Source organism: Anomaloglossus baeobatrachus, chromosome 1 (assembly GCF_048569485.1).
Source record: "Anomaloglossus baeobatrachus isolate aAnoBae1 chromosome 1, aAnoBae1.hap1, whole genome shotgun sequence".
Taxonomy (NCBI): Eukaryota; Metazoa; Chordata; class Amphibia; order Anura; family Aromobatidae; genus Anomaloglossus; species Anomaloglossus baeobatrachus.
In genome coordinates, this window is record NC_134353.1 from 900,629,369 (window position 1) to 900,657,004 (window position 27,636).

At 47.8% G+C, this 27,636-nt stretch overlaps 1 protein-coding gene across 2 annotated transcripts in view; it reads left to right on the forward strand.

Annotated features, from left to right (window-relative positions):
* The window catches only part of MYO5B (myosin VB), a 327,189-nt gene extending 303,204 nt beyond the window's left edge, over nt 1-23,985 (forward strand). For both annotated transcript variants that reach the window (XM_075327185.1, XM_075327192.1), the window contains 5 exons: nt 12,130-12,280; nt 13,651-13,939; nt 16,378-16,552; nt 18,789-18,869; nt 20,150-23,985. In XM_075327185.1, coding sequence (XP_075183300.1) covers nt 12,130-12,280; nt 13,651-13,939; nt 16,378-16,552; nt 18,789-18,869; nt 20,150-20,302 — 849 coding nt within the window. In that variant the 3' untranslated portion in view covers nt 20,303-23,985. The remainder of the gene's footprint in view (nt 1-12,129; nt 12,281-13,650; nt 13,940-16,377; nt 16,553-18,788; nt 18,870-20,149) is intronic.
* The last annotated feature ends 3,651 nt before the right edge of the window (nt 23,986-27,636 follow it).

The following is a 27,636-nucleotide window of genomic DNA, read 5'->3' on the forward strand; positions in this document are numbered from 1 at the left end:
TTGTTTACTAAGTCTATCTCCCAGTCCTTTGCTGACTCCATGGGAGAGCTGTCCCGTACTCTGCTGAGCATGCATCAGCCCCCTTCACAGGGCGCCTCTGCTGCTTCGGCTCGCTCTCCAGAGCTCACAGAGGGTTCTTCATCTGCTCCCAGACCCCGTCCTCCTAAAAGGAGACGCAGGGACTCCTCTCCTTCCTCGTCCCGCGGCTCCGATTCACGAGCCGATTCGCAGGACGAGGAGGATGTCTTTACTGGGGGCTCGGACGCTACCTCCATGTGCCCCATTGATCTGACTGAGGGGGATGCAGATGTTAGTGATTTGATTGCGTCCATTAATACTGTACTGGACCTCAATCCGCCAGTATCAGAGGAGCAACCCTCTCTGGCAGAAAAGCACCAGTTTACCTTGCCTAAGAGAACAAGGAGTGTGTTCTTTAACCACTCCAGTTTTCAGACCACTGTGTCCAAGCCCAGAGCCTGTCCTGACAAACGCTTTCCTAAGCGTGGTTCTGATGACCGTTTTCCTTTTCCACCAGAAGTGGTCAAGGAGTGGGCTCTCTCACCAAAGGTGGACCCTCCGGTGTCTAGACTCTCAGCCCGGACAGTTGTATCTGTGGCTGATGGCACCTCAGTCAAGGATCCCACTGACCGCCAGGTTGACCTCCTGGCCAAGTCTGTCTATGAGGCGACAGGGGCCTCGTTCTCCCCATCTTTTGCAGCAGTGTGGGCTCTCAAAGCCATCTCTGCTTCTCTGGAGGAGATGCATTCCCTCACCAGGGACTCTATGCCCGAATTGGTTGCTTTAACTTCCCAGGCTTCAGCCTTTTCAGCCTACGCCATGTCTGCCATGCTGGAGGCCTCTCACCGCACTGCGGTGGCCTCCGCCAATTCCCTCGCTATCCGCAGGATCTTGTGGCTTCGTGAGTGGAAGGCGGATGCTTCCTCAAAGAAGTACCTTGCTGGGCTCCCATTTGCTGGGTCCAGGCTGTTCGGTGAACAGCTGGATGAAATTATTAAGGAGGCTACTGGCGGGAAGAGTACTTCCTTGCCACAGACTAAAGCCAGGAAACCTGTCCAGGGCAGGAACCAGTCGAGGTTTCGTTCCTTTCGTTCCTCTAACTGGTCATCCTCTAAGCCCTCAGCCTCGTCCACTAACTCTGCCAAGGACCAGAAGCCCACCTGGCGCAAGAAGCCGCGTCCACAAGGGTCCGCAGGAGCTGCTGCCACCAAGGCAGCCTCCTCTTGACTATCTGGCCGAGCCAGCAACGTCCTTGGTCGGTGGCAGGCTCTCCCACTTTGGCGACGTGTGGTTTCAACACGTCTCCGACCAGTGGGTGCGGGATATCATCTCCCACGGCTACAGGATAGAGTTCTCTTCCAGCCCGCCAAACAGATTTTTTCTGTCAACTCCCCCCTGCTCCAAGGCCGCTGCCTTCTCTCAGGCCGTGGCATCCTTGCAGGCCAACAGAGTAATTGTGCCGGTTCCCGCCAGGGAACGGTTCAGAGGTTTCTATTCAAATCTTTTCCTAGTCCCCAAAAAGGACGGTTCCTTCCGGCCCATCCTGGATCTCAAGCTTCTCAACAAGCATGTTCAGGTGCGGCATTTTCGCATGGAGTCTCTGCGATCAGTCATTGCCTCAATGACCCAAGGAGATTTCCTGGCATCCATCGATATCAGAGATGCCTATCTGCATGTGCCAATTGCAGTTTCACACCAGCGTTGGCTACGTTTTGCAATCGGAGAGGAAAATTTCCAGTTTGTAGCTCTCCCCTTCGGGTTAGCCACGGCCCCTCGAGTATTCACCAAGGTCATGGCAGCAGTGGTTGCGGTCCTGCACCTCCAGGGGTTGGCAGTAATTCCTTACCTGGACGACCTTCTTGTCAAGGCTTCATCCAGCGCAGACTGTCAGCGGAGTGTCTCGCTCACTCTCGCCACTCTTGTTCAATTCGGGTGGCTTGTCAATCTGCCCAAGTCCACTCTGACCCCGACCCAAAAACTCACATACCTAGGGATGCAATTCGAAACTCTGCCGGCACTTGTCAAGCTGCCCTTAGTCAAACAGCAGTCCCTCCATCTGGCGGTGCGCTCTCTGTTGAGGCCCCGCCGTCACTCCATCAGGCACCTCATGCAGGTGTTGGGTCAGATGGTGGCGTCAATGGAAAGCGGTTCCCTTTGCCCAGTTCCATCTGCGTCCTCTGCAGCTGGACATTCTCCGCTGTTGGGACAAGCGGATTTCTTCCTTGCACAGGTTGGTGGCTCTGTCGCCACAAGCCAGGAGCTCTCTTCAGTGGTGGCTTCGGCCTCTCTCTCTGTCTCAGGGACGCTCCTTTCTGACCCCGTCCTGGGTGATCCTCACCACGGATGCCAGTCTTTCCGGCTGGGGAGCGGTATTTCTCCACCACCGAGCACAGGGCATTTGGACTCCGTCCGAATCAGTCCTCTCGATCAATGTGCTGGAAATCAGAGCTGTGCTCCTAGCTCTCGTAGCCTTTCACCACCTGTTGGCGGGCAAGCACATTCGAGTCTAGTCAGACAACGCGACAGCAGTTGCCTACATCAATCACCAGGGCTGGACTCGCAGCCGCCTGGCAATGTTGGAGGTTCAATGCATCCTGCAGTGGACGGAGGACTCCAAGTCCACCATATCCGCAGTCCATATCCCAGGCGTGGAAAACTGGGAGGCAGATTATCTCAGCCGTCAAACCGTGGACAGCGGCGAGTGGGCTCTGCATCAGGCAGTGTTCCGGTCGATCTGCCGCAAGTGGGGCACTCCGGAAGTGGATCTAATGGCATCCCGGCACAACAACAAGGTCCCGGTTTACGTGGCTCGTTCCCACGATCCTCAGGCCTGTGCAGCGGACGCGCTGGTTCAGGATTGGTCCCAGTTTTGTCTGGCTTACGTGTTTCCCCCTCTAGCTCTCTTGCCCAGAGTCCTGCGCAAGATCGGAATGGAGGGCTGTCGGGTCATACTCATCGCCCCAGACTGGCCCAGGCGAGCTTGGTACCCAGACCTGCTCCGTCTGTCCGTAGAGGTGCCGTGGCGTCTCCTGGACCGCCCAGACCTTCTCTCTCAAGGTCCGTTTTTCCGCCAGAATTCTGCGGCTCTCAGATTGACGGCGTGGCTCTTGAGTCCTGGATCCTGACGGCTTCCGGCATTCCTCCCGAAGTCATCTCCACTATGACTCAGGCTCGGAAGTCTTCCTCGGCCAAAATTTACCACAGGACTTGAAGAATTTTCCTGTCCTGGTGTCGTTCTTCCGGCCATGCTCCTTGGCCTTTTTCCTTGCCAACTATCCTGTCCTTTCTACAGTCCGGTCTGCAGCTAGGACTATCCCTCAATTCTCTTAAGGGACAGGTCTCGGCTCTGTCAGTGTTCTTTCAGCGGCGTATCGCCCGACTGGCTCAGGTGCGCACCTTCATGCAGGGCGCATCTCACATCATTCCACCTTACCGGCGGCCCTTGGATCCCTGGGACCTTAATCTGGTCCTCACGGCCTTACAGAAACCCCCCTTTGAGCCTCTTAGGGAAGTTTCTTTGTTTCGACTTTCACAGAAAGTCGTCTTTCTGGTGGCCATAACTTCTCTCAGGAGAGTCTGATTTGGCCGCGCTCTCTTCGGAGTCACCTTTTTTGGTTTTTCACCAAGACAAGGTAGTTCTCCGTCCGACTCCGGACTTTCTTCCTAAGGTGGTGTCTCCTTTCCACCTTAACCAGGACATTTCATTGCCTTCCCTTTGTCCGGCCCTGTTCATCGCTTTGAGAAAGCGTTGCATACTTTAGATCTGGTGCGGGCGCTCCGGATCTATGTGTAACGCACCGCCGCTCTTAGGCGGTGCACCTCTCTTTTTGTGCTGACCACAGGTCAGCGCAAGGGTCTCTCGGCTTCTAAACCGACCCTAGCTCGTTGGATTAGGTCGGCCATATCCGATGCCTACCAGTGTTCTCAAGTGCCTCCCCCGCCGGGGATCAAGGCACACTCGACCAGAGCTGTCGGTGCCTCTTGGGCTTTCAGGCACCAGGCTACGGCTCAGCAGGTCTGTCAGGCTGCCACTTGGTCTAGTCTGCACACCTTTTCAAAGCACTACCAAGTGCATGCTCATGCTTCGGCAGCTGCGAGCTTGGGCAGACGCATCCCTCAGGCGGCTGTCGCCCATTTGTGAAGTTAGGTTTTGCCTACTTCTCAGTTTTCTGTTTATTTCCCACCCATGGACTGCTTTGAGACGTCCCATTGTCTGGGTCTCCCATAAGGAACGATGAAGAAAAAGAGAATTTTGTTTACTTACCGTAAATTCTTTTTCTTATAGTTCCGACATGGGAGACCCAGCACCCTCCCTGTTGCCTGTTGGCAGTTTTCTTGTTCCGTGTGTTTTCACCGGCTGTTGTTGTAGTCAGAGGTTCCGGTTGTTCCGGGTTTTGCTCTATCTCTACTTGTGGGTGGATGTCCTCCTTCAGCTTTTGCACTAAACTGGCTAGATTTGGTCATCCAGGGGGTGTATATGCTCGGAGGGAGGAGCTACACTTTTTAGTGTAGTACTTTTGTGTGTCCTCCGGAGGCAGAAGCTATACACCCATGGTCTGGGTCTCCCATGTCGGAACTATAAGAAAAAGAATTTACGCTAAGTAAACAAAATTCTCTTTTTTGTTTCCTAGCATAGTGGCTTCCTCAGGGTTAAACATGTGGTGCACCATGGGATATATAAAAGAATAAAAGCCCCACGTGTTTTGCCAGCATAGTGGCTTCCTCAGGGGTAAACTTGTGGTGCACCATGGGATATATAAATAAATAAAAGCCCCACGTGTTTCGCAAGTATAGTAGCTTCCTCAGGGGTAATCATGTGGTGCACCATGGGATATATAAATGAATAAAAGCCCCACGTGTTTCGCCAGCATAGTCACTTCCTCAGGGATAACTTGTGGTGCACCAAGGGATCTACCTGCAAGGATGATGACCAAGATTGGAGCAAACAATGTACCGTAGCGCAGATAGTCTTAGTATGTCACTGACGGAGATGCTTAAATCAATGGCTGCAGGAGTCCATAGGTGGTGTGCGTGCATCGGTGGACCGTGCCATCAGATATGATATAAGTAGTGAGTGTGGGTGTCATGCACCGCCGGAAGTGACGTCTGTCTATGCTGGGGATCCCCAACTCTGTGCCACATCACAATAGACCGCACCCCCAAAGTAGTGACATTGGTAAACAAAGGAGGAGGGCACAAAATCCTATATGGAACGCACTGCTGAAAACTGAGCCAACCAAGGGACAGCGATACACTCAATCATAACAATAGAAGAGCAGCAAAATGGGTGTAAGTTTCAAGGGGGACCATGTAGTCAAAAAAACACACACTGCCCCTTTCCATAAAGTGCCCCCCCCACACTGCCCCTTTCTATAATTTTGTCCTCCCACACTGCCCCTCTTCATAATGTCATACCCCCACACTGCCCCTCTCCATAATGTCGTCTGCCCCTCTCCATAATGTCGTCCCCTCCACACTGCCCCTCTCCATAATGTCATCTCCCCCACACTGCCCCTCTCCATAATATCTCCCCCATGCTGCCTCTCTTTCTTATATCTCCATCACAGAGGCACCCTCTATAATATGCCCCCACACGCACATACACTGCCCCTTTCCATAATATCCCCCTACACTGACCCATTCCATAATGTCATCGCACCACAATGCCCCTTAACATAATATCTTCCCCACAGAGCCCCTGTCCATAATATGCCCCCCCCCTCCTCCCACTTACCCTCTTCATAATATCCCACCACACTGGCCCTTTCCATAATATCTCCCCCCCACACAGCCCCTCTTCATAATATCCCCTCCACACTGCTTTCCATAATAGCCCCCCAAACTGTTCCACCCCCACACACACACACACCCTCTCCATAATATCCTCCCCACACTGCCCCTCTCCATAATAACCCCACACTGCCCATCCCCATACTGTAACCAACGATAAAACGTATTTTTGCAATTCTGGACAATGCCATTAATATCTCAATGATCTGCAGTGTAACAGTACTGCACAGCTGGGAGTCCTCAGAGGACTTGTTCTGCACCTTTTAGGGTGAGTTTCTACAGGGCAATAATTCCAGCAGTTTAACCCTTGGATGTCGGAGCATGGGAGCAGCTCCCTCTTTGAGCCCATGATACTCCAGGGCAGTCGGGTATCTAACAAAGACCCTCAGGTTTGCCATTTGCATTGGCATATTAGTGAGAAATTCCAGCTATTTTTTTCTTTGTCGCTCCTAATTGGGAGACCCAGACAATTGGGTGTATAGCTACTGCCTCCGGAGGCCACACAAAGTATTACACTAAAAGTGTAAAGCCCCTCCCCTTCAGCCTATACACCCCCCGTACTGCTACGGGCTCATCAGTTTTTATGCTTTGTGCGAAGGAGGTCAGAGATCCACGCATAGCTCCACAGCTTAGTCAGCAGCAGCTGCTGACTATGTCGGATGGAAGAAAAGAGGGCCCATAACAGGGCTCCCAGCATGCTCCCTTCTCACCCCACTCTTGTCGGCGGTGTTGTTAAGGTTGAGGTATCCATTGCGGGTACGGAGGCTGGAGCCCACATGCTGCTTTCCTTCCCCATCCCTCAATTAGGGCTCTGGGTGAAGTGGGATCCCATCGGTCTCCAGGCACAGGAGACCGTGCTCCATCCACAGCTCCTGAGGACCCTGCTGGATAGGAGCCGAGTATCGTTCAGGGACATGGCCCTGCTACTTGGAAGTACTCTGTGTCCCCGTGGGGACCGCGCACAGCAACACTCCAGCATTGCTGGGTGTGCTAGTGCACCGGGGACAGCAGCGCTGGCTGCATTTGTGCCACTATACACTTCAGCGTCGCTGAGTGTATTTGTGTAGGGGGACTGCCGCGTTGACCGCCGCTGCCATGGTTATCCCTGCGGCTGGGACTGTTAGTGCGCCGGGGACTTCCGCGCCGACCGCGCTTATACGGCGGCCGCGCTTATAACTATAGTCCCCGGCTTCTGCGGCCTAGTCTCATTCTTTTCCCGCCCCCAGCCCTGCCAGTCAGGGGAAGGGCGGGACGCTGTACAGGTCGGCAGCACTGAGGGCTGGAGCATGCTTTGCATACTCCACCCCCCTCACTCTGCACAGTGGGGCACCAGTTCCCGCACTTTTCTGGGTCACGCCCACGGCTCCCTCCTCTCCCCAGGACGCTGGCAGCCATTCCTCTCAGCTCTGCTAACGCTGGAGAGGAGAGACAAGCTCAAAGAGACCCAGGCAGGAATTCTGGTGCCCACACAAACGCTTTGCGCAGGCGGTAAGCAGCACCTGTGGTGCTGGCCCCACTAGTGCAGAAGTGTATTTATAGTTTATATGATTATAGTCTATACTTTACACTGTAGGGTGCACTGTTGATTTGTGGCTATTTACCCTCCTGTATTGCTCAGAGGAGACAACAGCATGTCGTCCACAAATAGCAAGGGTGCCAAAGCACAGACTTACTATGCTGCCTGTGCAGCATGTACGGCTATACTGCCGGCAGGTTCCACTGACCCTCATTGTGTGCAATGCTCGGCCCCTGTGGCACTTTCTCAGCCGGAGCCTCTGCTAGGGGTGGCCCAGGGAGAACCACCTGTTAACACTGTCCAGGTGACAGGGACGGAGTTTGAAGTTTTTACTGAAAGACTTTCTGAGACTATGGCTAAGATATTAGAAGCCTTGCAGTCCAGGCCGGCATCTCAAGCCAGGGGCACTGTGGTATCATTGTCCCCTGGTTCCCCTCAGTTGGAACAGCAATGTCTTCCCGGGGTGTCTCATGGATCCCAGGGTGAGGTCTCTGACACGGACCGCAGCCCCAGACCGACTAAGCGAGCTCGCTATGAAATTCCCTCGACATCATCACAATGTTCAGGGTCTCAGCGAGAGGACTCTCTGTATGATGAAGCGGAGGTAGCTGATCAGGATTCTGATCCTGAAGCCGCTCTCAACCTTGATACTCCTGATGGGGACGCCATAGTGAATGATCTTATTGCGTCCATCAATGAAATGTTGAATATTTCTCCCTCAGCTCCTCCAGTGGAGGAGTCAGCCTCTCAGCAGGAGAAATTCCGTTTCAGGTTTCCCAAGCGTACAAAGAGTATGTTTCTGGACCACTCTGACTTCAGAGAGGCAGTCCAGAAACACCGAGCTTATCCAGATAAGCGTTTTTCCAAGCGCCTTAAGGATACACGTTACCCTTTTCCCCCTGACGTGGTCAAGGGCTGGACTCAGTGTCCCAAGGTGGATCCTCCAATCTCCAGACTGGCGACTAGATCCATAGTTGCAGTGGAAGATGGAGCTTCACTCAAGGATGCCACTGACAGACAGATGGAGCTCTGGTTGAAATCCATCTATGAAGCTATCGGCGCGTCTTTTGCTCCAGCATTCGCAGCCGTATGGGCACTCCAAGCTATCTCAGCTGGTCAGGCGCAAATTGACGCACTCACGTACGTCTGCGCCGCAGGTGGCGTCCATAACCTCTCAAACGTCGGCATTTGCGTCCTACGCTATTAATGCTGTCCGGGACTCTGCGACCCGTACGGCGGTTGCAGCCGCCAATTCGGTGGTAATACGCAGGGCCTTGTGGCTGCGGGAATGGAAGGCAGATTCGGCTTCCAAAAAGTGCTTAACTGGATTGCCATTTTCTGGCGACCGTTTGTTTGGTGAGAGATTGGATGAAATCATCAAACAATCCAAGGGAAAGGAAACATCATTACCCCAAGCCAAACCAAAAACACCCCAACAGAGGAGGGGACAGTCGAGGTTTCGGTCCTTTCGGGGTGCGGGCAGGTCACAATTCTCCTCGTCCAAAAGGCCTCAGAAGGATCAGAGGAATGCCGACGCATGGCGGTCTAAATCACGCCCTAAAAAGACCGCCGGAGGTGCCGCTACCAAGGCGGCTTCCTCATGACTTACGGCCTCCTCACACCGCATCCTCGGTAGGTGGCAGGCTCTCCTGCTTTTGCGACACCTGGCTGCCACAAGTAAAAGACCGTTGGGTGAGAGACATTTTGTCTCACGGTTACAGGATAGAGTTCAGCTCTCGTCCTCCGACTCGATTCTTCAGAACATCTCCGCCTCCCGAGCGAGCCGAGGCTCTTCTGCAGGCGGTGGGCATTCTGAAGGCAGAAGGAGTGGTGGTCCCGGTTCCTCTTCAGCAACAGGGTCACGGTTTCTACTCCAACCTGTTTGTGGTTCCAAAGAAGGACGGGTCCTTCCGTCCTGTTTTGGACCTAAAACTGCTCAACAAACACGTAAGGACCAGGCGGTTCCGGATGGAATCCCTCCGCTCCGTCATCGCCTCAATGTCCCAAGGAGATTTCCTAGCATCGATCGATATCAAGGATGCTTATCTCCACGTACCAATTGCTCCAGAGCATCAGCGCTTCTTGCGCTTCGCCATAGGAGACGAACACCCTCAGTTCGCGGCACCGCCGTTCGGCCTGGCGACAGCCCCAAGGGTTTTCACCAAGGTCATGGCTACAGTAGTTGCGGTCCTCCACTCTCAGGGTCACTCAGTGATACCTTACTTAGACGATCTGCTGGTCAAGGCACCCTCTCAAGAGGCATGCCAACACAGCCTCAACGTTACTCTGGAGATTCTCCAGAGTTTCGGGTGGATCATCAATTTTCCAAAGTCAAATCTGACACCGGTCCAATCACTGACATATCTTGGCATGGAGTTTCATACTCTTCCAGCGATAGTGAAGCTTCCGCTGGACAAACAGCGTTCACTACACACAGGGGTACAATCTCTCCTTCAAGGTCGGTCACACCCCTTGAGGCACCTCATGCACTTCCTGGGGAAGATGGTGGCAGCAATGGAAGCAGTCCCTTTCGCGCAGTTTCACCTGCGTCCTCTTCAATGGGACATCCTACGCAAGTGGGACAGGAGGCCGACGTCCCTAGACAGGAACGTCTCCCTCTCTCAAGCAACCAAAGCTTCCCTTCGGTGGTGGCTTCTTCCCACCTCATTATCGAAAGGGAAATCCTTCCTACCCCCATCCTGGGCGGTGGTCACGACGGACGCGAGTCTGTCAGGGTGGGGAGCAGTTTTTCTCCACCACAGGGCTCAGGGTACGTGGACTCAGCAAGAGTCCTCACTTCAGATCAATGTTCTGGAGATCAGGGCAGTGTATCTTGCCCTAAAAGCGTTCCAGCAGTGGCTGGAAGGCAAGCAGATCCGAATTCAGTCGGACAACTCCACAGCGGTGGCTTACATCAACCACCAAGGTGGGACACGCAGTCGGCAAGCCTTCCAGGAAGTCCGGAGGATTCTGCTGTGGGTGGAAGCCACAGCATCCACCATATCCGCAGTTCACATCCCGGGCGTAGAAAACTGGGAAGCAGACTTTCTCAGTCGCCAGGGCATGGACGCAGGGGAATGGTCCCTTCACCCGGACGTGTTTCAGGAGATCTGTTGCCGCTGGGGGATGCCGGACGTCGACCTAATGGCGTCACGGCACAACAACAAGGTCCCAACATTCATGGCTCGATCTCAAGATCACAGAGCTCTGGCGACAGACGCCTTAGTTCAGGATTGGTCGCAGTTTCAGCTTCCTTATGTGTTTCTTCCTCTGGCTCTGTTGCCCAGAGTGTTACGCAAGATAAGGGCCGACTGCCGCCGCGCCATCCTCGTCGCTCCAGACTGGCCGAGGAGGTCGTGGTACCCGGATCTGTGGCATCTCACGGTCGGCCAACCGTGGGCACTGCCAGACCGACCAGATTTGCTGTCTCAAGGGCCGTTTTTCCATCTGAATTCTGCGGCCCTCAACCTGACTGTGTGGCCATTGAGTCCTGGATCCTAGCGTCTTCAGGATTATCTCAAGAGGTCATTGCCACTATGAGACCGGCTAGGAAACCAACGTCCGCCAAGATCTACCACAGGACGTGGAAAATATTCCTGTCGTGGTGCTCTGCTCAGGCGTTTTCTCCCTGGCCATTTGCCTTGCCCACTTTTCATCTCAATCAGGACATCTCCTTACCCTCGTTTTGTCCTCATCCAGTTCACCAATGTGAAAAGGATTTGCACTTGTTAGATCTGGTGAGAGCACTCAGACTCTACATTTCTCGTACGGCGCCCCTGCGCCGCTCCGATGCTCTCTTTGTCCTTGTCGCTGGCCAGCGTAAAGGGACACAAGCTTCCAAATCAACCCTGGCTCGGTGGATCAAGGAACCAATTCTCGAAGCTTACCGTTCCTCGGGGCTTCCGGTTCCCTCAGGACTGAAGGCCCATTCTACCAGGGCCGTGGGAGCATCCTGGGCCTTGCGACACCAGGCTACGGCTCAGCAGATGTGTCAGGCAGCTACCTGGTCGAGCCTGCACACTTTCACGAAACACTATCAGATGCATACCTATGCTTCGGCAGATGCCAGCCTAGGTAGGCGAGTCCTTCAGGCGGCAGTTGCCCACCTGTAGGACGGAGCCGTTACGGCTCTATTATGAGGTATTATTTACCCACCCAGGGACTGCTTTTGGACGTCCCAATTGTCTGGGTCTCCCAATTAGGAGCGACAAAGAAGAAGGGAATTTTGTTTACTTACCGTAAATTCCTTTTCTTCTAGCTCCAATTGGGAGACCCAGCACCCGCCCCTGTTTTTTGTATACACATGTTGTTCATGTTAAATGGTTTCAGTTCTCCGATATTCCTTCGGATTGAATTTACTTTAAACCAGTTTATAATTTTTTCCTCCTTCTGGCTTTTGCACCAAAACTGATGAGCCCGTAGCAGTACGGGCGGTGTATAGGCTGAAGGGGAGGGGCTTTACACTTTTAGTGTAATACTTTGTGTGGCCTCCGGAGGCATAGCTATACACCCAATTGTCTGGGTCTCCCAATTGGAGCTAGAAGAAAAGGAATTTACGGTAAGTAAACAAAATTCCCTTCTTTTCTTTCCCTTCTCCTCTCTCCGACGTCCCCCCCCAAAAAAAAAAAAAATTAAAACTGATCAGTAAACTAAAAATATCTCATAAAAATTACAGATTGTCTACAAAAATATAAAAGATAATATTAAAGAGCCATTACAGCCCATAATGGTTGTTATGGGCTTAATGGGTTAAATTCTGCTTATTACACCATTGTATAAATTGTTCATCCCACTTCATTTTCTAGGGCTTCATGACGAGTAACTCTCCCAAGCAGAACGAGCATTGCCTCCGAAACTTCGACCTCACGGAGTACCGGCAGGTCCTCAGCGATTTATCCATCCAGATCTACCAGCAGCTGATAAAGATCGCGGAGGGCATGCTGCAGCCAATGATAGGTAATGTGGGGAGGGGGATGGGCTCAATGCATGAAGGACCGGGGCAGGGGCATCTACCCACCATTCATTTCAGTGTAGAGCAGAGAAGGAGGACACTTTAATTACAGCAGCCCTTTACTTCCTCCCTGCTGAGATAGATACTGTAGGTAGAGGTGGTGTGAATTTATTCGCCTGTCCCATTCTATCGGTCACAACAGTGGTCTGTGGCCTCTGCACAGAAGTGAGAATACTGCCTTTTAGCTGCCCATGTCCCTCCATTAATTAGCTGGCCTGGTGTGATGTCACTTGGGCGTCACACCACAATGATGACATCATGATAGGCTGACTAATCAAAAGAAGAGCTGGAGACAACGGAAAGTATCAGGTGTTACTCCCTTTACAATGGGACATGTGCATCATCTCCAACTCTGTCAATAAGCCTTTTGTAAAGGGGTTGTCCAGGCTTGCGGCTCCAGTCTGCAGTCATTGTATGGGACTGCTGACTTGTGAATCCTCATGGCATGCACTGTTCCTACTGTCAGGATTGTCCAGCAGCAGGAGCAAGCAGTCATGTGACCGCAAGTATGCAATTTTCATTCTTCCAGTTACATTCCGATCAGACATGTGCAGTGTAACTCAATTTCCTTGTATTGAGCTGTCTAGTCTGTATCCTCATGGCATGCACTGTGCCTGCTGTCAGGATTCTCCAGCAGCGGTAGAATTCGGTCATGTGACTGACCACAAGTATGCAATTTGTATTCTTCCAGTTCCACTCTGATCAGAATTGTCCAGTCTCACTCTATTCCCTTGTATTGAGAGAGGGCGCACATGTCTGGTCTGTATTCTCATGGCGTGCACAGTGCCTGCTGTTAGGATTCCCAGCAGTGGGAGCATTTGGTCATATGACTGACCACAAGTATGCAATTTGCATTCTTCCAGTTACATTCCGATCAGACTTGTTCAGTCTCGCTCAATTCAGTTGTATTGAGCGAGGCTGAACACATCTAGTCGACACATGACTGCTTGTATGCAAATCACATACTTGAGTAACTGTCAGGATTCCTAGATCAGCAGTGACATCTTGGATATCTAATAATATGGATATATAATAATAAGCCTATATTTCCTTCTGGTGCAGCCGCAGTTACTGTGATTTCTAAAGCCGCATTCCCGGAGTCCATGTGACATTATGACACGAGGGCCTCGTGACCAATCACTGCACCTTCCTTCTCCCCGCCTTTGGGTGTCTAAGCAGGAAGTCAGCGCTGCACTCACATCCTGCTCAAATGTCCAAAGACTGGGAGAAGGAAGCCGTCGCTGATTGATCTAAGAGCTTGCGTGTCATAATTTATAAAATGGCAACTAGTGATTTATCTTGTCTTCCTTTGTAGTTTCGGCCATGTTGGAAAACGAGAGCATCCAGGGTCTATCAGGAGTGAAGCCGACTGGTTATCGGAAGAGGTCATCCAGCATGGTGGACGGAGGTGACAACTCGTACAGCCTGGAAGCGATGATTCGTCAGCTGAACTTATTTAACAGCATCATGTGTGATCACGGCCTGGACCCGGAGATCATACAGCAGGTCTTCAAGCAGCTCTTCTACATGATTAATGCCGTAGCCCTGAACAACCTGCTCCTGAGGAAGGACATCTGCTCCTGGAGCACCGGCATGCAGCTCAGGTAACGATGGCCAATACTCTTAATAATCCCAGTCACTCTTCTCTGCACCCGTCCTAGTTCAACTATGTCTTTTTTATACACTGGAGACCAGAATTGCGCACAGCATCCGTGTGGCCGCTCTTGGGACTTGTTTTTGAAGCCCTTTCTTAGGAGGATTTTAGACTGGATCCACTGAGCAAAAACTCCCCAAAACTCATGAGTTTTGATTGGGCAGTTGGGGGTGTGTGCACGCTTCATCTTTTTCAGGCAAATTGTGCCTGCAATCCACCTGAAAAGGTGATTTGCTGCAGGCAGAAGGTATCCATAGTTATTGGGCGCCCCCAGCCGAAAAATATCAGCCGGCAGCCACTTGGAATTGCCGCATCCATTAGATGCGACAGTCATGGGCACTTTACCCGCCTCTTCCCGATTGCCCTGGTGCGGTGCCAATGAGGAAGTTAATGGCAGCCTACAGCAGCCACTAAGTCCTAGATTAGTGATGACAGACATCTGTGAGAGACCCCCATCACTGATCTGTAAGTGATAGTAAGTAAACACAAACACTGAAAAAAATCCTTTATCTGTAATAAAAGACAAAAAAGCCCCCTCTTTCACCACTTTATTAACCCCCCCCAAACATCCCTCCAGGTCTGACTTAATCCACACAAGGTCCCACGACGCTTCCAGCACTGTTACATCTGAAGCTCACAGCGAGCGCCATAGAACATGACTGTTGGCTGTCAGTTTCACACAGCGACTAAAGTGACCCGTGCGATCAGCGGTGCCATCACTCAGGTTACCCGCGGAGTAAATCACCTGAGGGACGTCACGGCTGATCATGCGGCTCACTTCAGTAGCTGCGTGGAGTTCAGAGCGGGCAGTCATGTTCTATGGCGCTCGCTGTGAGCTTCAGATGAAGCTTTTTTGCCGCTTGCGTTTTTTTGGGGCCAAAAAGGTGCATCTTTGTAGTCACCACAAAGATGCAACAATGTTGAGTATTTGGTTGCAGAAATTTATCTCTTGGTAGGAAAAAAGGAGCACAAAAACGTGCGGGTTTTTTTTATACATTTTTGGATGAGGTTTTTTTCATGTGTTTTTTGGGGGGTTTTTGTACGTTTTTGGATGTTTTTTCATGTTTTTTTTATTGCTTTCAACGATGAAAAATGCAGGCAAAAAATGCTGAAAGAATTGACCTGCTGCAGATTATTTTTTGCACCAAATTTGCAAAGAAAAAAAAAAACCTCAACATGTGCACTACACTTTAGGGTTGTCATTGACTTTTCTGGCGTAAGGATTTGTGGTTTTGTGACAAAATTGCACTAACAAAAGCGATAAAAATGCACTGAAGATGACGCTTCAGGAAAAACACTGCTTCAAAAACCGAGTGGATATGCCGTATACAATTAAAGACGTTGTGTTCATATAACCTTCTTGAGTTTCTGCTTTGAAAACATTCAAGTACAAAATATCATTCTTTAAAAAAAAAAAAAAAACACACCCCAAAGATGGTGCATTATTCCGTGCGGATTTCAGCGCTTCGTTGCAATGACTGACCATATAAGAAGATGATCTGCTTTTGTTTTTCCACCTGGGCCGACAACGATGGGGACGGCTATGGGTACTTTGTTGGCTACACAACAGCTCTTGATATGGGGCCAATAACTGTGACTCCTCGAAGCGTTTTTTGGGGGGGGGGGGTTATTTTGGAGTTTGATGGATGATGGCGGATATGTACACAGGCATATTATTGAGAACAATCCTTGAAATCTGCAGAAAGTTAGAAATGAATCCAGGGCACTGCTCCACACATGTTCACCTGTTGCACAATTAAAGTCCACAGCAAACAGACAAGAATCGATGCCGCTCTGGGGTGCTCACCATAGAGAAGAATGATATGAACTTGTAGAAAAATGGCACTCACCAGATCTTGCTGTGCAAGGGTTGTTTTATTCAAACGTGGATGTTACATGTGTGGGGGGCTGGCGGGGAGGGAGCGCACCACCAGACACGTCAGACGACGGCCGTTTCGCACTTTCACTCAGTGCTGAAGCACTGAGTGAAATTGTGAAACAGCCGTCGCCTGACGTGTCTGGTGGTGCGCTCCCTCCCCGCCAGCCCCCCACACGTGTAACATCCACGTTTGAATAAAACAACCCTTGCACAGCAAGATCTGGTGAGTGCCATTTTTCTACAAGTTCATATAATCCTTGAAATCTGTCTTGTTCCTCCTCTTGCCTATCTCAGTGCACAATTTTCCTTACCTGCCCCCCAATACCTTGATTAATCTAGTGACTAAGCGTAAATAATGAGAAGTAGCCGCCCCACACTTGTCTCCTGTTTGCTCCTGCATCGGACATTTGGGGGCAGCGGGACCACCCTATACTTGTTGGATCAGCAGATCCTGTTCATTTTCAAAAAAACGCATGGTCTTATTGGAAAATGTTGTGCTCCTCGTGCAGGTATAACATCAGTCAGCTGGAGGAATGGCTGCGGGGGAAGAACCTGCACAACAGCGGAGCCGCGCAGACCATGGAGCCGCTGATCCAGGCGGCACAGCTCCTGCAGCTGAAGAAGAAGACGCAGGAGGACGCAGAGGCCATCTGCTCCCTGTGCACCGCTCTGACCACACAGCAGGTGAGTCATGTGTCCCCCCCCCCCCATTTACCTGGTAGGAGACTGAACAATGTGACTGTTTATTATTTGTCACCATGGAGACACATAAATCTGCCCTAGCGCTGTGTACACAATAGAATAGTGTGTTATTAATCACAGTTCTTCCACCTTCTAATTTAGATGCATTGGGGATTATATACAAATTAGTTGCAAAAGTCATCACATCCTTTCATTCCGGGTGAAGTTCATCCCAATACTAGATTTAGGAAGCAACAAATCGGTGCTGACTCCATATTGGAGCATATATGTGTTAATGGCACATCCCGGCCCAGAGTTAGAATCATAGAATGGACCTCCTGGGTCATCTAGTCCAACCTCCTGCTCAAAGCAGGATTCACTAAATCATCCCAGACAGATGTCCGTCCAACCTCTTTTTAAAGACTTCCATTGAAGGAGACCTCCCCACCTCTCGTGGCAGCCTGTTCCACCCATTCATCATCCTCACTGTCAAAAAGGTTTTATATCTAATATCCAATCTGTGTCTCCTCCCCATCAGTTTCATCCCATTGCTTCTAGTCTTTCCTTGTGAAAATGAGAATAAAACTGATCCTTCTACAGTGTGACAGCCTTTAAGATACTTGTAGACAGCTATTAAGTCTCCTCTCAGTCTTCTCTTTTGCAAGCTAAACAATCCTAAATCCTGTAACCGTTCCTCATAGGACATGGTTTGCAGACCAGTCACCATTCTAGTCACTTTTCTCTGAACTTGCTCCAGTTTGTCGGTCTTTTTTAAAATGTGGTGCCCAGAACTGGACACAATATTCCAGATGAGGTCTGAACAAAGAGGAGTAAAGGGGGATAATGACTTCACGTGATCTAGACTGTATGCTTCTGTTAATACATCCTAGAATGGGGTTTGCCTTTTTTGCTGCTGCGTCACGCTGTTGACTCATGTTCAGTCTGTGATCTATTAGTATACCTAAGTCTTTTTCACACATGCTGTTGGATAGCTCTATTCCTCCCATGCTGTATATGCTCTTTTCATTATTCTTGCCAAGATGTGTGACTTTGCATTTCTCCCTGTTAAAAACCATTCTATTAGTTACGGCCCACTGTTCCAGCTTGTTTAGATCTTGTTGAATCCTCTCTTTCTCCTCTCTAGAATTAGCTATTCCTCCTAGCTTTGTGTCATCAGCAAATTTAATCAATTTCTTCATCTAAATCATTGTTAAAGATGTTGAACAACACGGGGCCCAGAACAGTGCCCTGTGGTACCCCACTTGAGACCGTTTTCCAACTGGATGTGCAGCCATTTATGACCACTCTGACTCCGATCACTAAGCCAGTTACAAATCCATCTAACAGTTGCCTTGTCCATTCCACACTTGGTCATTTTTTCAATAAGGATTGTATGAGATACTTTGTCAAATGCTTTGCTGAAGTCAAGATATACTATATCTACTGCATTTCCCTGATCCACCCAGTCATAGAAGGAAAATTAAGTTAGTCTAACTGTCAAGGGAAGAATTTTGGGTAAAGATAGCTAATGGTATCTTCATACAGGGTATCCAGAGACCGGTGCCGTATTAGCTGTATATCAGTGCCGATATTAATGTGTCAGACAATGAACACATGAGACATGTTCTCCTTAAGCCAGAATCACCAACTGAACTCGTGTATTCTATAGCTCAGATTTTAGTATTACATTCCAACCTTCAGACATGTACAAAAAGTATCAATTTGTTTTCTCTCACACCTCGAAGCTGCATAGTGAGGGTTGGGGAGTGTAGGTACCCACATTTCATCCCATGGATGGCACATTCCTTCTTTGTGTGGAACTACTGATAAGCATAAATACTTTCTTTGTTCATTGTTTATACATATGTTCACTTATCCTTGGTAACCCCTTCATGACTATACAGCTTAGAATTATATTATAGATCTGTGCAATTGCCACATAGACACACAGATAATTATGCTACTACATCTATATTTTGATTATTTACATACACAGATATTCTTATTATGTTTAAACAAACAAGCTATAGCTTAGACCACCTCGGCATTGCATGACTTATTAGTTACAAACCCATGCTGGCTCTGGTTAGTCACTTAATTCTCATAAAGTTACTTGCATAAATGTTGTTTAATAATTTGTGCAAAGATCTTTCCCGGTGTGGAAGTCAGGCTCACAGGCCTGTAGTTCCGTGGGTCCGCCTATACCAGTTGATATTTTTTTTTCCTCTTCCTGTAACAGATAGTAAAGATTCTGAACTTATACACCCCAGTCAATGAGTTTGAGGAACGTGTGACAGTCTCCTTTATCCGGAGTATTCAGGTGAGTCCTAAGTCTCAGCATTTTTACATGCCCATACTCATTAGATTAATCTGATTTATATAGAGGTCTCCTGATGCGGATTTGGGGGTAAACAAGGATCAGACATGTTGAATTTAACCATGCCTGATCCTTTATTCCTCTTTTAGATAAGCAGCTGCTAGAGACGTGGCGCATGGAAGAAGGGGAGGAAAATAAAGTGCAAAACTTAAAAATTGTCCAGGATGGAAGGTGTTGCCGTATTTTTCGGACTATAAGACGCACTTTTTTCCCCCCGAATGTTGGGGGAAAGTGGGGGGTGTGTCTTATAATCTGAATGTGGCTGCGGGGAATGAGGGTGCTGCGGTGGAGCGGGTCATCGGTGGCATGAGTAGGCTGTAGCAGCCTGCCGTGACCACGTGGGCCCACTCATTTCATATGCACGCATCCTCCCGCCCATCATCTTTCAGCGCTGAAGCCAGCGCTGACAGATGGGCGGGGGATGTGCGCATAATAAACAGCTGGCCCGCATGATCACCCCTAGCAACTACAGCCTGGAGTGATCATGTGCAGCTATATTCACTGATCCCCGTACACCATCATCAGCGCGGAGTGCAGTGAATAAGTACGGTATACTCACCGGTCCCTGCAGCTTCGCGATGTCCTCCTGTCTGCCGGACGCTGATCTGTGTAGAGAACGGTGAGCACAGCGATGACGTCATCACTGTGCGCACCGCTAGTCTCCACACAGGTCAGCTGACAGGCAGACTGAAGGACGAGCGATGCTGCAGGGGAACGGCTCCACACAGTTCAGCTGCGCTGCTGCTGACACAGAGAGGAAGATGATCGATGCTGCAGGGAGTAAGGAAAGGTGAGTATAAACGTTACTATACCTCCGTATACTAGGATGGGGGTATATTATGAGCAGGATGGGGGCACATACCAGGTCGGGGGCACATACCAGGACAGGGGTATAATATGAGCAGGATGGGGGTATATGAGCAGGATGGGGGGTATTTAGCAGGATGGAGGTATTTATCAGGATGGGGGACGTATATACAAGGATGGGGATCATATACAAGGTAGGAGGATCATTACCAGGATGGGGTACCTTAGTAGAGAATTTGGGGACATTACCCCCATAATAGTGTCAGCAGCAGATCCTCGCCCCATAACAGTGTGTCATGACCACATTTTTGTTTAAAATTTTATTTTCCTCCTCCAAAACCAGGGTGCGTCTTCTGGTCCGAAAAATACGGTAATAGTTATTCTTTATTTTAATCTATTGTTTTTATTCCTTCCAGGCTCAGTTACAGGACAGAAAAGACCCTCCCCAGCTGCTGCTAGACTCTAAGTACATGTTCTCGGTTTTATTCCCCTTTAACCCTTCGTTAATCACCTTGGACTCTGTTCACATCCCCGACGTCCTCCACCTCAACTTCCTCAACAAAGTTTAAAAGGAAAAAAAGAGACAATTTCTTTTTTTGTTGTTTTATTTTTATCAATATGATAATCCAGGCAAAAAATAAATCGATAAATGTATAGATTTGTAAAAATCTCGAGGACCAAGACACCAAAATCCGAAGGTAAAAAAAAAAAGAATTTGGAAACGCCGAAGAAGTGGATTTTTTTTTCTGTCATCTTTTTGCAAAGAAAATTTTAGTACTTTCTTTTTTGTTTTTTGTGTTAAGAATGAAAATTATGTAAAAACGGTAGAAATAAAAGTTTACATCGCGCCAAGGCGAAGAATAAGGAAACCTCCCGCGTCTGTGCCGTGTTTTAATTGCAGGATCGGAGATCAGTGGACGTTGAACTTCTCTGATTTTTCGGCACGACATGAAAATCCTATTTATCGGACGCAGGACGGTATTTTCCGGTGTCGAGCGAGCAGACTTTAATATTCTAGATTTTGCTGTAAATATAAACACGAGATTTAAAACAACAGAACAGACGTAGCAGAGATGAGTTTATTGTTTGGCACAAATTGTGGCGAGAACACACGGATTTACATAGATAGGACTGCAATTATTTCTTCTGCTTTGACTTAAGCTGTTGTCTAGTTTAGGACACCCACCATCACATTCTCTTATATGAGAATTGGGGTCTCCTCATCTTAAGATCAGTAAGGAGGTCCCGTCCTGTTCTGCATTACACAGACTTCTCATTGATTGTGTAATACTTAATGTCACCTGTGGAGGCGCTAATTGAACACTTACCAGAGGTTAAAACGTGATGATTGTATTATAACATCCTTCTAATAAGATAATTTCTCAAGTGGACAACTTCTTTAAAGTTGCCATAAATGTGTAATTTATTACTTAGTCTAAATGCCGCTGTTCTCCCAACTCCGGCGATGTTTTTCTTTTGTTCCTGCGCCTCTCCATTCCTGAGATATAGCCCCTTCTTCTCTGTATATAAATCCACTCTTGTTATCCAAATGGGTGTGGTCCTGAAGAAACCACCCATGAGGATAGTTGAACACCACGCCTCCTTGGCTGACAAGACTAGATTTCTGTATAAGGAAAGAGATGGCTGTATCTCTGGAACGGAGAGGCGCAGGAACTAAAGTAAGACCACGCCGGATTCAGGAGAACAGCGGCATTTACACCATTATATTTATGACAAGTTAGAGGACATCTATTTGCAACTTTGCGCCCATTTTTTAAGTGCCCTGATGCTTCTAAAATTAAGTCATTTTGCTTAGATGTACCCTGCTCTAATTGTCAGCCTTATCTCTTTAGGATCTGATTTTCCCATCAAGACTTCCCTCTCTCTGCTTTTCCCTGTAGTCATTTATAGCGGGAGAACCATCCTCCTCCCATCCCTTCAACTGTGCTGGATCACTCAGATAAATCTCTACCTATAAAGGGTAACACTAGAAAGGTTCATAGGCACCAAAACCTATTCAACCATCGGGGATTAGTCAAACAGCCTTCCCGTTAGTACATGGAACATTTTTTCATCCTCCTGAACGGTGACCACCATCTTTTATAAGATGACGTTCTCTACCAGTGTACTGGAGTAGCCCCGTGGTGGGACATAAATCACACCTCTCTGTCCGGCCCAATCTTTGTCAATTTCTAGGTACAAATAGGAAATTCTACTTTGGCCTAAGACTGGATCTCCAGATTCCTCCACTTCGTCATTCTTTTATTGGATCCAACCTTATTGATTAGGATGCCATACATAAGCCAACTGCAGCTCTGCTCCAAGAGTTAGTCCCTACTTACCTGTGGTCTATGTACTGATGGGGTCAATCCCAAAATCCCTGGTGATGTAGGGAAGAGAAAGGGTTAATCCCAGCATTCCTGGTGGTCTAGTGTGGTGAGAGGGCTAATGTCAGTACCAATTCCGGTGGCCTAGTATAGGAAAGGGATGGCTTTGTATGTTGAGATGGTTAAGGTCAGAATTCCTGGTGGTCTAGTGTGGTGAGATTATCGTCAGGATCCATGGTGCTCTCATACCAGAACTAGATGGTCTGGTATGGTGAGAAGGTTAACGCCAGCATTCCTGGTGGTCTAGTGCTGTGAGAGGGTTATAGTCAGTATCCCTGGTGGTCTAGTGCTGTGAGAGGGTTATAGTCAGTATCCCTGGTGGTCTAATATGTTGATAGGGTTATTATCAGCATCCTTGGAGGTCTAGTGTGGTGAGAAGGATATTGTCAGCTGGTGGTCTAATGTGGCGAGAGGGATATTGTCAGTATTCCTGGTGGTCTAGTACTGTGAAAGCGTTATAGTCAGCATCCCTGTGGTCTAATGTAGTGAGAGGGATATTATAAGCATGTGTTGATAGGGCTATTATCAGCATCCTTGGAGGTCTAGTGTGGTGAGAGGGAAATTGTCAGCATCACTGGTGGTCTAGTGTTGTGAGATAGTCAGTATCCCTGTATTTTAATGTGATGATAAAATTATTATCTATATCCCTGGAGGTCTAGTGTGATGAGAGAGATGATTACTAACAGCATCTTTGGTGGTCTAGTGTGGTGAGAGGGTTAATATCCCTGGAGGCCCAGAGCAGGTAAGGGTTTAATTAAAAGTGGTTATCCCTTCCTCATCGGAAGTGACCCGTGCCAATGACTCTACAACCCTACACACCAGCTGAGAGGTGCGCATATTGGGCAGATGACGAGAACATGTCATATTCCAATGAACAGGACACCTCCCGATACCGGCCGATCATACGCACCTCTCGGCACACGTGTGGGTTTGTAACGTCACCATCTCTTCCGATGTGGTATCGACTCCAGATAATCCAGCGCGGTCGGGGGGGGTTGTATCCGGGGCCTCATTAGACGCCTTGGGAAGAAATGTCCGTAGTAAGTGTAGATTGACATTACAGGAGCACGATCCGCACTATGTATTGTATGAAGTCTATAGACTCATCAGCCCATTCCGGGACTCCGTGTCTTCGGACTAATCATCCGCCGTCCTGTCCGGCATTAAGCACTCCATTATGTCCTGCCATCAGGCTATAATCATCTCTCCCGTATCACGTATCAGTAATGTATATTCTATTTATAAGATATGATTCTACTTTTTTTTTTAATAACTTTAAAATAACTTCACATTTATTATATACCCGGTTGATTAAAAATAAATGCGTAAAATCCCGGATAATTGTCTATTAGTACCGAGTTGGTGACTACCCGTCTTTACCGCCGCCATATTTATTAAGTCCTTGTGTTGTAAAAAAAAAGGTGGCTGGCGCTTTCACGGTAATACCACGTTTACTACATATGTCGGCATGCGTCACGTCATGGAGCACGCGGCACTATTTTTATAGACGGGCGCGACGCTTGCGCCAGTTTTAGTACATGTGACCCATGGTGGGTTCTAGCGTTCCACAAAAGTAATATTAGTAAACAAAATAAAAAGTGTCGCCACTTGTTGCACCTGCGCCAAAGTTACCCGGCGAGTTTGCGGTAGGTGCAGCCGTTGAGCGCGGACATCACATCTTGCACATAGTAGGTAGCGCGATCTCTCTATTACAATGTACGTCACTATATATGAATCTGTCGTCGTGTCCAGTGAAATATCTACCGAGCTGTCGTCTGTGTACAATGCACTGTAATATACAGAACACGTGGGAATGTACATAATACTGCGCCCGTGGTATCCCGGAGCAGCACAAGATGTAAAAGGACAAATAAATTCTCTATGTTTTATGCATAAAGCCTGGAATGACTTGTGTCTACATATACAGACGTGACCAAAGGGCCCCTAAAGAGAGGCTTGGACCAAAGACCGCAACTCCAGACAAAGAACTGACTGCAGGATGTGAAAAATGTGCAAAAATTCCAGTGCGTAAACAATAATCAGCTATTCTGCCCTTTCCTGCTTTTATTGTCCAGTGATCATTAAAGGGGATTAGTTACCCAAGTCCAATATTTATGTACACTTCGGTTACACTTAACTAGCAAAACTTGGCACCGGATTGCCGACCAAGAATGAAGTGATTCAATATAATTTACTATAAAATCTTATTTTATTAATTATCAATAATTTATTCAATTAACAATATCAAACAAGAGAGCCACCTGGGGGGCACATGATTCCAGAGTCAAAAATATCAAAAAATATCATTTCCATGCATTGTAATATGAGACATCACATAAGACAGTAACCATTGTAATATGTCACACCAACTATTATCCTGTTGCTTAGGTTAATACATACTGAAACAAAAGGGTCTATTTTCATTCTAGGTAATGGTATATGGCCATAGACAAAAATGACTGGATCGGTTTATCCATTATCTATCCTCAACACAAATTGACATATCATATAAAATTGGTAATATCCGATACCGCCATCTTATATGACACACCACCCTCCATCACCCCAGATGATTCATCCCATCATGCTCCACTCATTAAGCAACCAGAAATTTGTCATATGGTTAAATTGTGAACAGTCTATATGGAGTAACACAGTGAATCAATGCCACTAATTATATAGTAGTTAACATCACAACAGATTGAAAGTACTTACGTTATACAATGAATTGACTGGTCATGCGTCCCTCCACCCCTGACGTAAGTTTCGCCACTCGCTTTATCAAAAGGGGGCGTGTCAGGGTGGGGAAACGTCTGTGCTTATATACTGTAATCCAGCCAATGAACAGTGTAGTAACGTGCTTTCATCATTGCGTACCATAAGATATTTCCGGTATGTGTGGGTGTATAATAATGTCCTTTACCTCCTTATGACAAGACTTCCGGGCCGCGCACGCCGACCCGCAAACATCATCACACATATCCGGAACTCTTAGGAGCAGAACGACAGAGCATGCGCACCACCGTGATCCAACCAATAAACAGTGTCCTTAACACGCTTTCATCATTACGCAGTTTAAACCACTTCCGGTGTACATGGGCGCATGACGGTGCCGCCACTTCCTCCTTATAAAGAGACTTCCGGACTGCGCGCGCCGGCCCACAAACGTCATCATGCTTAGGGCACATTTGTACGCATGTCCGGAAATCTGAGGAGCGGACCAACAACGCATGCGCACCACCGGAAATGATGTCACACACCAGGATGCATGCGCCGACCCTCAAACGTCATCACGCCCCATTGCCCACTTGTACGCACGTCCGGAAGGCTGAGAAACAGAGCATGCGCACTACCGGAAATGATGTCACATGTCAGAACGCCATTCATATATGGAAATTGTAAGACACATACACATTCGCTGTTCCATTTCATGCACATACAAAATACTAACCATGAAATATGATACAAGGATGACCGGCACAGCCCCAATAAACAATCAATTTCTCATATCTACACTCAGTCACCGCTGATTTCATTTCATTGTTTCCAAAATCCATATCTGCTGGACATCATATGTTGTTTATGTGGCACACTTTTTTCTTCTTCCTTTTCTTTCTCCTTCCATCATCCACCATCTGTTGTAGGTTCTCAAGAGTATCACTGTTATGGATCGTCATACATGGATTCCTATGAATGTCATCCCACTTCCGTCACTGCAATCATGCATATCAAATGACACTAGTTCCTAGGCTGGAATAAATTGAATCAAATAGAAAAATTAAAATCAACAACAACACTTAAAACATAACCCACCCATAAAAACAATCCACTGACAATAGGTCTACCATACCTATTTAACTGGACACATAATCCTTCCTGTATTTGCTTGCTTATAAACTTCAAAAAATGCAAATATATGTGTATATATATTTTATACAACTCGAGATTGAGCAAGGCGAAATCCCACTATTATTTATACAAACCTCATCTTAAAACAAGGTACTGGACCATTACTCGCAACACAACTACATCCATCAATATAGCAATCTACAATTGGAATCCTCCAATCATAGGAAAGAGCTGAAGCCATTGCTCTCATATGATGTCCAGCAGATATGGATTTTGGAAACAATGTATAATTACTATGTTGCCAGATTTATTATAGTTGGCCTTTACTGAATATCATTTATTGTTACATGTTGTTTTTGAAATATTGTAGAGGGACATATGTATAGTTATGGAATAATGGGCACCCAAAAAATTCCTTTTTGGATAGAGGATGTATGGAATCCTTCTATCTGCCAATGTGTAAATGTTTGGGTCATATGTGGATCACCGGTAATGCGTAATGATGAAAGCGTGTTAAGGACACTGTTTATTGGTTGGATCACGGTGGTGCGCATGCTCTGTCGTTCTGCTCCTGAGAGTTCCGGATGTGTGTGATGACGTTTGCGGGTCGGCGTGCGCGGCCCGGAAGTCTTGTCATAAGGAGGTAAAGGACATTATTATACGCCCACACATACCGGAAATATCTTATGGTACGCAATGATGAAAGCACGTTACTACACTGTTCATTGGCTGGATTACAGTATATAAGCACAGAATACGTTTCCCCACCCTGACACGCCCCCTTTTGATAAAGCGAGTGGCGAAACGTACGTCAGAGGTGGAGGGGACGCATGACCAGTCAATTCATTGTATAACGTAAGTACTTTCAATCTGTTGTGATGTTAACTGCTATATAATTAGTGGCATTGATTCACTGTGTTACTCCATATAGACTGTTCACAATTTAACCATATGACAAATTTCTGGTTGCTTAATGAATGGAGCATGATGGGATGAATCATCTGGGGTGATGGAGGGTGGTGTGTCATATAAGATGGCGGTATCGGATATTACCAATTTTATATGATATGTCAATTTCTGTTGAGGATAGATAATGGATAAACCGATCCAGTCATTTTTGTCTATGGCCATATACCATTACCTAGAATGAAAATAGACCCTTTTGTTTCAGTATGTATTAACCTAAGCAACAGGATAATAGTTGGTGTGACATATTACAATGGTTACTGTCTTATGTGATGTCTCGTATTACAATGGATGGAAATGATATTTTTTGATATTTTTGACTCTGGAATCATGTGCCCCCCAGGTGGCTCTCTTGTTTGATATTGTTAATTGAATAAATTATTGATAATTAATATAAGATTTTATAGTAAATTATATTGAATCACTTCATTCTTGGTCGGTAATCCAGTGCCAAGTTTTGGTAGTTATCATTAAAGGGGATGTCTGGTTTTAGCCCCTTCCCCACACCCTCATGTAGAAGTGTATGGAGCGACCTCCCTCCATGTCGGGGGTGTGCCAGTTGTGTTATAAAACTGGCACCTTCTTCTAAGAGCAGCGATCAGAGCTGATCACTGCTGTTTAAAGGGAACCTGTCACCACTTTTTCGGCCTATAAGCTGCAGCCGCCACCACCACCGGGCTCTTATATACAGCATTCTAACA